Source organism: Gossypium hirsutum, chromosome D09 (genome assembly GCF_007990345.1).
Source record: "Gossypium hirsutum isolate 1008001.06 chromosome D09, Gossypium_hirsutum_v2.1, whole genome shotgun sequence".
NCBI classification, from domain to species: Eukaryota; Viridiplantae; Streptophyta; class Magnoliopsida; order Malvales; family Malvaceae; genus Gossypium; species Gossypium hirsutum.
The window spans coordinates 17,673,683-17,684,474 of NC_053445.1; the positions used below are offsets into that span (position 1 = coordinate 17,673,683).

Consider the following 10,792-nt stretch of genomic DNA (forward strand, 5'->3'; position numbering starts at 1 on the left):
GTAATCATAGCACTGAGGAGGCCACATGGGAGCCTGAGGTTGCGATGTATCCTCATCTGTTCTGATCAGGTAAATTTTGAGGACGGAATTTTTTTTAGGTGGTAGAATTGTAACGCCCCAAAATTTTAATTTTGGGTATTGTGAATGTGTGACACAAAATATCTATCTGCTTTAGTGGTTATGTGTTTTGGGTGTGTTTAGGAGGTTTCAAGTTCAAGCCAGGACCTGGACATCTTTGGTCAGTAGGCTTTTAAATAAAAGTTGGCAAATAATTAACAGAATGGGCCTACTGGTCTGGTGGATAAGTGGAGTGTTGGTGTGAAGGACGTCCTGTGTTCGAATCTTGGCATGAACATTATTTTTACTCGTGCGTTCAGGAGAGTTTGAGATGGACTAAAAATCTGAGTAGTAGATTTAGTGGGGAGTTTGATGGAGAGAAATAATGGATTGGGGTGGTTATCAAATATCCTGTTCACCTTTTTTTCCCTTTTTTACTTTCCACAAAATCCCTCCACCCTCTTGACGTTTTTCTCTTCATTGCTGCCGAATTTCTGCTCTCTTTTACCCTTCATCTTCTTGATTTTTCTTTTCCCACTCTACCTCATGTCGCTCCATGTTTGTCTGCGATCGTTCGGTAAGTTTTAGATAAGTGATTTGTCTCTATTTGTAAACTTTTTTCTGAAGTGTTTTGTTTATGCCAATTAGGGGAGGATTCAAGGGCTCGTAATCACCAATCGGAGTCTTAGTTTGTGTGGGAATTACTGTTCATCGGTTGAAGGTAAGGTTTAGTCGCTTATAGGTTAAAATATCGATACGAGTTAGATTTAGGATCACGTTATGTGAGATTAAATTAGTGTTATTTGTTCAATTATAGGCTTTGGATTGCTCGGGACTATTTTAGCATCAAATAAAACTAGATGTGTACCCGAAACGCAGAAAACGAGATTCAGTGAAAAGCTGAAATTGCTTGCTGTTTGGACAGTAGCAGTAGGCTAACTTTGAAAAATCACCATAAATTTTGCAAATCAAATTAGATGATGAAAAAAATATTGAATTAAAATTTATTGAGTCTAGTTTCTCATAGAAAAAATGGTGTAAGTAATGGAATTATAAATCATGAGATATAATAAGTTTTGTGAGACAAGGTCAGAATGAATTTGGGTTCCCCTATTCTGACTTTGGAAAATCATCAAAAAAATGGAGAAAATTAATTAGGGGCTAAAATTTACATGTTTAAATTATTAATGACTCTATTTTCAATAGAAACAAATGGTAACATCATCCAAATTTTTTACTAAGAGATAATTAATTTTTAGCAAAGAAAGATCAAAGCTATCAAACAGTAGAATAGGGGTAAGAATGAAGATTTTACTGTATTTATTGGCTGAACCAAAAATTCTAAAAATTTTATGGTAGAAAGGTATTTGAATCTAGTTTCAAAAGCATCAAGTAAAACTTAATTCGGAATTTTGTAGCTCAAGATAGAAATAATTTAGTAACAGTAACTCAAGTAGACAGCTTTGAAGGAACATATAAGTAAATAGTGAAAACATATATGAATATTTAGCAAGCACGGGTTACATTAAAAATGGACCACATGGTCAAGGCCAATTTTGGTCAAGTGGGCCACACGGCGTGTGGGCCCACACGGGCAGACCACATGGGCGTGTGAACCCATTATCACTAAATTGATTGCTAAGGTTGCACAGGTCTCCCAAGTCGACTGTGAACCTACTGTAGGGTCGATAAGCATCACTTGGACCCCTAATTGTACTAACTTACTGTTTGATTTATATATGTGTTGAGCATGATGATAGTATGTTTGTATACTGAACTGGTTATATGTACTGATGTCCTGAGATAGCATGTCATGACTTGTATGTTGCATTGCATGGGATTGAGTTCATTATATTTGGAGGAAGTGTACTGAACGGCTCTTAAGCCTAACATACTGGCAGCTCAGTTGCAAATTACTATTTTGTGCCGCATTCGATACTACCTGGAGTGTAGGGATGGGTGGGTTGATTTGATCCCCACATGGAGTGTAAGGTTGGATGGAGATGGTGTGTAGAGGCTGGTTGGGTAGGACTTTGTTATTGAATACTACATAACTGCAGTTGATATTGTGATGGGCTAAGGCCCTACTGCATATTTGATACTATACTGAAATGGGCTAAGGCCCAAACTGCTACTGCTACTGATACTGAAATAGGGATTAGGCCTAGGACTGCTTTAACTGTACACTGTGATTTGCTATTGTTTGTTTTCTGTGTGATTACACACTGAGTTTTCGTAAACTCACCCATTTTGTTTAAATGTGCATAGGTAATCCCCAGATCTAGACGGATCGGTGAGGCGGAGGACTTGGCCGTGACCACGGTTTTGGACTTTCATGGTTTTTAACCTATATTTTCGATAATTGGTTTTATTTCTATTCTATTTTTACTGGCTATGTTTTTGGGTTGTAATTGGACTTTCGGACTTTGGTTTTGGGTTTTAATTATCTTTACCTTATGGATTACAACTGCTAGTAGTAGGAAACCTCGGTTTTCAAAAGAAATAAATGTTTTTCCTAAACGCACGATTGTTTAATCTGTTTTAAAAGCTTCTGCAAACGAAGAACGTTTTGAAACTATCGATTAAATGAGCAACACAATTTTGAAACTAATAAGATATTAAGATAAGGAATTCTATGGAAATGATTTTAACGCGATAACACGATTTTCAAACACCCTATAATGTGACATCGCTAGATCCGGCCATAACGTCTGGGCCGAGTTTGGGGTGTTACAATTCAACACTTTCTACAACAATTATAACATGATTTTACCATAGTTCAATTTAACACCAACATGCATGAATGCAACCTTTCAAAACCTAAATGCTTTTAAGCTTTAATAGTGGCAAGTTAACTCATCTTCCATAATTGAAAAATCTATTTCATGAGTGATGTAAAACTAACTTCTTAGATTAATAATCTAACTAAAATTTACTTGGAAGGCTTACCCTTTTCCCTTAATGATGAACGACCGTGGATGAATAAACCAAAATTTATTTCTTCTTTTCTTAAGAACGAACCACAAGAAGATGAAATTTTTTTCGTTCCTCTCTCCCATTTTCTCTTATATATGAACATTTAATTATCATATAATTAAACATATAAATTAAATTAAAACATTAAAATGGCTAGTGGAGATCGGCGGCTAAGATCAACCAAGGTCGTTAATCACACCAGTCTATGGCTTAATTGCTAGTTAAATCCTTAAGCAATTCTTTAATTAAATCTCACTAGTGCAATCATTTTGCAACTTAGTCCTTGTACTATAATTTAACAACTTTCCTAATTTAATTACTTAATAAATCAATACTATAATTTCATACTTGATACATAAATATCTAAATTAATATTTTGTTTAATTAATTACTAAATAATTTTATTTCTAGTTTAATTACTATTTTCTAATTTCATACTCTCTTCATAACTGCTCGATTAAAATATTTGGACGACTCAATTTAATAAATTCGATCCTAAAACTTACTTTTTTCGACATAAAAAAAATGGCTCTTTACATTCTCAAAAAGGTGAATCAGAAAGGTGAATTAAAAAGATGAGTTGGCCCACATAGATGAAGATGGAGGCAAAATCAAGAAAAGCTTAAGATCTAGAGTTTACAAATTATATATAAGTGAACTACAAAATGAAAAAAAAATCCAAATTCCTACCCAAAATTTAAAGGAAAATATCAAAAACCTCTCTATACTTAATTTTTAAAACTTTGCAACCCAAAAGGTATTTGCATTGCGACTTCCCTCTACTGTTTTGACACTACTTGACATAACTCCAACATTTCAAGACATCCTCTCATGAGCTATTTGCTTTTTCATAATCTTCTTTTAATCTATACTAATTAAGCTCCAAAGAGGATAAAATGTGCATAAAAAATTAATTATAAATGATGAAATGAAAAACCATATAGTTTAAATCTAAAATACTAAAAACAAAACTAACTAATTTCATTTAAAAACAAGTATCAATTAAACACCTATCATGCTGTACTGATGTCAACCTATCACTGTGCATGAGATCAACAGCAATGAATATGAAATAATGAAATGAGAAAGAGAATACATAAAAAAAAATGCATACAAAATTTTTTTTCTCTTACCATAAATTTTAACCCACAGCAATTCTGCCCCATCAATAATTTTATTGTCGAAAACAACAAGGTTTATAAAATTAAAAAAAAAGTTAAAATTTGTCATAAGTCTTTATACTTTTTAAAAAATAAAAATTTAATTTCTATATTTCTATGGCATGAAATTTAATCCATATACTTTTTAAATTTTTAAATTCAAGCCTAACTGTTAACATCATTATTTTTTTTGTTAAATTTGATGTTGTGCCATTTTTTAAATAAAAATTACTTAAATCATGTAATTAAAAAATAACTTTGTAATTAACTTGAATTTAATAAAAAAAATTTAACAGTTAGAACCTAAATTTTAAAATTTGAAAAATAAAAGAACTAAACTCCATGAAATAAAAATACAGAGACTAAATTTCTATTTTTCGAAAACTACAGAGACTGTGGCACTAAGAAATATCTATTATATCTATTCCATGATTGGAACCAGAGATGCACAAAAGGAGATTTCAAAAATTGACAAATTTATTCACTTCATGACGAAGCCGAGCTAGATTTTGAGCCTAACTCTTAAGTTCAATGTTATGCAGATATTTCTTCCCTCATCTAAGCCTCATTTCTCCTTTAACCCGTATATAGCACTCAGGATTATGAGATGATAAATTATTAAAGGAAAGGAGCACAAATGAATCAATGAATATTGTTCGTCACAACCATAATGTTTGATCTTCTGAATGTACATCATCATTATCAATCGTCCCTGTGTGATTCCTTGAGCAACATTAGCCCAGATTCATCTTTTTCGAACAGGCATTCAATCAATTCATTCCAGCTTACTTTTGTCTTGCTTTTCCCTGATGACCCAACAGATGATTCGCCAGTTGATTTATGGGAGTTGTCTCCATCCTCGTGCTCGTCGAAAGTTCCGTAACGGGAAGGTAAATAAGCATGGGGTACTGACAGTGTAACGGCCCTTTGGAGTGCAGCTTTGTGCTCTTCACTGTGTTCTCTAGCCAGAGTCTCTTGCCGTTCCATTCTCTGTTTTGCCGGGATCTCCATGATCCGGTCTTTCTCCAACATTAACTAAAGCAAAATCGAAAGAACAAGTTTTCGAGGTTCCGTCTCAGTGTAGTTTAGACAACATATTGCAAAGGAAACCAACCAGCAAAGAGAGATTCGCATGCAACTCATCAGACCAATCAATTGAAGTGGACCGGTCTATTTTTTTTTATCATTGCTTTAATCCATCTATACCACTATAAATGCATTTATTTCATCCACTGTCTATGGCTCCATTCATTAAACCATTACCATGAAAAATAAAGTAGATTTAAACTTACATCCATAGCTCGCCGTGCTTCTCTCTCTATCCATATAATAGCATGGTCTGAGGTGGCATTACAAGAAAGAACGATGTGCTCGAACCTCCCATCCACCGGCACTGCTGTCCTCACAACAGGGGGAAATCTTCCTAATCTGAAAGGTTGATGATCTATAATTAACACTCCATCAAAAAGGACAAACTTTCGTATGCATTGTGGTAACACAAGGACTGTCTGTATTTCTCTATGCTATATAATGACAACTAAACTAAATCCAATGGAATTTGGACACCTGCTCTACATAAGAGCCTGTACTAGAATTCAACATTGCAGCGGTATCAAAGTTGATGCCACTTCACTTAAGTAATCGATAACCAAACTCAGTAAGCGCTAAGTAATATGTAAAGGAGAGAGTTAAGCTTGTTATACCTGAAAGGCTTTCGCTCAACAATATGATAGAGGCGACCAGGTGCGTACAGCCTCCTTGGGTCTCTAAGCATCTTCTCCTCTGGTATACAGGTATCCCTCATGCATCTCATACAAAGTAGGCATGGCAAACTGTTTAAATGGAGAAAGCAACAAGTTGTCAATGGATTAAAAATAACACCAAAAGAAAGAACGGTTAGATTCGCAAGAATAGTGGATCTATAACTCTCTTTTTCCTTTCATTTTTTTTCAGTTTTTCATGTGCCAATTATGGTTGTTTATTGGGAGAATTGTACAATAGCTTTGAGAAGGATATTATTACATACTCCAGAAGCCTATCAGCTTTAAACATAACTGTAATTGAAATGGGTGATAAAGTCCAACCATACCAGAAAACCGACTTGAAAATGTCTTCCAAAGGCGTAGCTGTTCGTGGCAAGAAGTCATCCTAATTCAGCAGTAACCATATTAAATACAAAAGGAAAATAACGATAATAATATAGCGATTGATATGTCGAAGAGTTAAATGCATAAAATGTCAGAAATCAATCACTATGATTCACAAATATAACATACACCAACTAATATAAAACTCAATCATGTGTTAAATTGAGTCCATTGTGTTATAGAACTAATCTCTGGGCAAAAAAACCCATTCATAACTAATTTCTCTAAGGACATCCTTTTATCTTACTCGGAACAAAGACATCACATGCCTCATACCCCAAATTTCTTAGTTAAACAACATGAAGCGCTACACGATTCAAGATACAAGTACTGCAAACTACAATTCATGAGGCACTTCTACAAATGGCAGTGACAACATGATGTTTACATTAGACCAACCATTAGTATCATTCCTATAACACAATAATGTCAAACAAAAAGGAAAAGAAACAGCTTGCCTGAAGAACCACAGAATTGATGACATCCGCATATCGGACTGCTAAGTTTAGCGACATGCACCTAGCAGGTGCAATAGCATAACACCTAATTCTCCTTCTGTCGATGTTTCCCAGTTTATCATGATGCCGAACAACCACCAATGCCAACATGGCTGCTACACCCGAGCCAAGAGAATGTCCTGCAAACGTCAAAGTATAATTCGGATGCTTCTCCACCAATTCCTTCAAGATATCACACTCCGCCTCCAAAACCCATCCAGCAGCTTTCAAAAGTCCATTATGAACATATCCACCATCAAATTTCTTTTTCCCCAGTTTATTATCCAAAAGCACTTGGTAGTCAGACTCCTTTGCCAAATTAAGACCTCTAATGGCAAGGACTATATCGGCATGATCATGATCAAGATATAATATATACGGAGGAGCATGTCCTTGAGTGTTTTCATAAGTTTTTCTGAGAATCAACCAATCTGGGTTGATCCCATAGCCACCAGGTGGTTCAAAAAGGGGGTGTCGAAGATCTTCTTCATAGACTGCTAGAATATAGCAGCATAGTCGTGGGACAGGCTCAAACTCTTCAGCAGTCGCAATGCCCCATGTTTCACTGTCATGACCAGCCGTATGGAGGCATCTTTTCCATGCCCACCGTGCACATGCCAGACAGTAAACACATTCAAGGAGTGGGACACCACATATGATTGACATCGAATTGCCTACCCTCTAACTATCACAATGTAGATCATCACACGTAAATGCTCAGAAACTAGGGAAATAGCCTACTGATGTAGGTAATGCCAGACAGGAACTTTCTTAATGCCTTGAGAATTGGATGAGATGCCAAAATCCAAATCTATTCAACACTGCTTGTAGAACTTGGAATTTAAACATGCAATCTAATAAGAAGAAAATATAACTTGTAGATGCTTTATCATATAAATTTCAACTACAAACAATGTAGAATATAATGAATAGGAGTTTAGACTATGATCTCAGCATCCATCTAGGATGCAGTCTTAACATAACATACCAAAACAAATATAAGAATTGATTCATCAACAAATTGGAATTGACGATAACTGCAAAAAGATTTAAGTATATGCTTCAACATCATGTGAAGGGTCAAACACAGGCACTCACCAGAGACAGAAGATGATAACTCCAATCGGCTCACAAAATCGATAAGTTTTACCAGGAAACAGAATCTGGGTCTTTCTATGATCAGGGTTTCAATGACTGATGAGTGATCAACAATTTCATCACTGAAATAGTCAAAGAAAAAGCATTTTTACAGCTACAAGAGAAAATAAACAAGACCCAAGCTATCAGATTTCAGTCTGATCAAGAACCGAAAAACATAGGAGTAATAAAAAAACAAATTCTAGAATCCTCAAATTATGCAAATCTTCATTGATAAGGAAATGATTAGAGATAAGGAATTTTAATTGATAAGGGGATATTGTGAGAGTGGGTTAATGATGAATTGATAAATGAGTATATTTTAAATTGATAGGGAGACCAAATATAAAGGCTGCCTGTAAGTCAAAGTCCAATTGGCAGATGGGTGGAGAAGGAAGGAAAGGTAGAGATGTAAGACTTTGATGCAATGCGGGCAGTGAAAGTGAAGGGGAAGGCTCATCATTTTGTCTGTACTTTAAATGGCAGTGAGTTAAAAGTAAATAAGTTGAGAGTTGCAGTGGCTTTTTGGTCTTCTCGGGTGAAATTAATCATTTTTGTCCGAACAGTGCCTCATCATCAATCTATTCTATCCTTTATAATTTTTTTACCCCTAATTTAAAAAAAATATTTTAACTTTTTATTTAATTTAAATTTTTTAATTTATATTTTCTGTCAAATCACTCTAAATTAGTTAATTTTATTAATGTGCCATACACGTAAATTACATGCCAACATTTAATTAATTTTTAAAATTTTATAAAATATTAAAAATACTATTTATACTTTTTTTAGTAAATTTAATGATTTTTAATATTTGAAAATAGTTTTTATATTTCTTTCTGAATTTTTAAAATGTTAAAAAATTAATTAAATATCGATGTGTCATCCACATAGCAACTCATGTGTATACCATGTTAACAAAGTTAAAAACGTTAATTTTTTTATCCATTTTAGGTGATTGGATAAAAAACACAAATTTAAAGATGAAAAATTAAATGAAAGGTTAAAATAATTTTTTTTATAAAATTAAAAGGTCTAATAAGTTATTATGCCTTATTTATATTTTTTTAAGCTTACGTATCATCTAGACTTGTCCATGGGCCGAACTGCCTGTCTCAACTCGAAGGCCCGCCCGAAAAGTGGAAATGTTTGAGTAAAAATAGAGGCCAAAAATGGATTTGGATAAAAAAGGCCCATTTAGAAAATGAGTTGGGTCTTGGGTAAGGTTTTTTGGTCTAGGCTCGGCTCGACTCAAATTTGCAAAAAAAAATGTTGTTTTGCTGTTGTTTTCCCATTGCTTTGTTGTTATTTCACTATTGCATTACTACTATTTTGTTATTATTTGATATTGTAAAAAAAATAAGGGCGAACCGAAATTTTAGCATTTTTATCCGAATCGAGCTTGAGCAAAAATTTAGGTCCATTTTTTAAGTCGAGCCAACCCGAACCTATCAATTGGGTTTAGAATTTTGTTAGGGCTTAACTCGACCTATGAAGAATTTTAGTATCATCCATTTTAATCAAAGGAAGCTGAAAAATCAAAATACTTTTCCATAAGTAATGTTCAAACATTGATGAATGCAAAATATAAAATTAAAAAAAAAAGTCTTTGATTATTGTTAATGTGATAGTTCAAGATTTGAGATGAACCCGAATGTTGTTTTATTCGTACAAGATGAAGGTAAGTTAAAAGACTTTGTGATAAAGAAAGCAAGGGATATAAGGTTATTGAAGAAAAAGATGAGAGGAACGGGAAAGGCCCCGTGAAGGGATAATACTTGTAGCTTGACCCTTCATTTATTTTTTTGTTTTGTCTCCAAGTATCATAACATGGTAATCTTACTTTGTAGTTTGTACCATGTTGACTAGCTTTATTAATACTTTGACAGTTATATTGGTTTAACAATTGTTACCCTTGGATTAGGTATGAGACAATTGTTACTAAGAATCCCCCAAAATATGTATTAAAAAGTCTGAAATTTTACGGTACAAAAATGCTAACATTTATTGCAAGATATATAGCAATTAAGTTGCAACTAATGTTGCATCCACTACAATAGAACAGGTACGGCGCTTTTAAGTCAAGTGCTGCTAGTTTTTTTTATTTTTGCTACACTTGTTTAGACAAACGCCACAATAGGTTAATTTTAGTGGCGTTTTAAGGGGAAAACGCCGCAACGCTTTGAAAATTTTTTAAAATTAAAACATCATATTAAATATAAAAAAATAGCGGCATTTGTAAAATAGGTGTCACCTTAGAGTTGCTATTTAGTGGCGTTTCTATATTAGTAGCCACAATAGGTTACTTCTATAGTGACATTTTAAAATAAAAACCTGCAAAAGGTATATTCTCTTGTGTCGTTTTAGTTACAAACGCCACTAAATGTCTTTTACAGACTAAGACCTAGAATTTTACTCCTAATTTCTTAAATCAATAAAACATAAAACGTAGCTCCTCTTTTGGTCGTCACTAGTCTCTTCCGCTCTTCTCTGCCACTATCTATCTTTTGCCTCCGCCACCGTTCTTCGTTGCCATTCCCACAGTCATTCTTTAGTTGCTATGTCAAGGCAAGGCATGCACAACCCAGATTTTCTTTTGTTTGCTGCAATAGACTCTGAATTTGTTAATGGATCTTTCTTTTTCAAGTATAAAATATTATAGAAACATGCATAAAGTAGTTAGCAATGCTTATCTGATTCAATTCATAAAGATGGAGTTGTATTTGTCTATGTTTTGTAACCCAAAAATAATTCCCTGCACAGATTAGTTCCAACTAAATGCACAGGTGACATATAATCATCCAAGTACAATCTATTT

General features: G+C 34.0%; 1 protein-coding gene across 3 annotated transcripts; it reads right to left on the reverse strand.

Moving 5' to 3' along the window:
• Nucleotides 1-4,656: 4,656 nt before the first annotated feature.
• On the reverse strand, nucleotides 4,657-8,418 carry LOC107892075 (uncharacterized). 3 transcript variants are annotated; one of them, XM_016817051.2, is made up of 6 exons: nucleotides 7,936-8,418; nucleotides 6,799-7,522; nucleotides 6,283-6,341; nucleotides 5,897-6,025; nucleotides 5,486-5,621; nucleotides 4,657-5,228 (listed from the first exon to the last, which is right to left on the reverse strand). In XM_016817051.2, exons 2-6 carry the CDS (start codon nucleotides 7,501-7,503, stop codon nucleotides 4,896-4,898), a joined length of 1,362 nt encoding a protein of 453 aa, XP_016672540.1. In that variant the 5' UTR covers nucleotides 7,504-7,522; nucleotides 7,936-8,418; the 3' UTR covers nucleotides 4,657-4,895. The 3 variants fall into 3 exon arrangements, with proteins under 3 accessions (XP_016672540.1, XP_016672538.1, XP_016672539.1); XM_016817049.2 differs by having other exon boundaries at nucleotides 6,799-7,670; nucleotides 7,936-8,414; XM_016817050.2 differs by having other exon boundaries at nucleotides 6,799-7,691; nucleotides 7,936-8,414.
• Nucleotides 8,419-10,792: the final 2,374 nt, after the last annotated feature.

Bases quoted from the DNA above. Each gene is read 5' to 3' on its own strand.
- LOC107892075 (XM_016817051.2), bottom strand. From the start codon at position 7,503: ATGTCAATCATATGTGGTGTCCCACTCCTTGAATGTGTTTACTGTCTG. The intron at 6,342-6,798 runs GCAAGCTGTTTC...CTGCTGAATTAG, and splicing joins TCAATTCTGTGGTTCTTCAG to GATGACTTCTTGCCACGAAC. The intron at 5,622-5,896 runs GTATAACAAGCT...TCAACCTTTCAG, and splicing joins GTTGAGCGAAAGCCTTTCAG to ATTAGGAAGATTTCCCCCTG.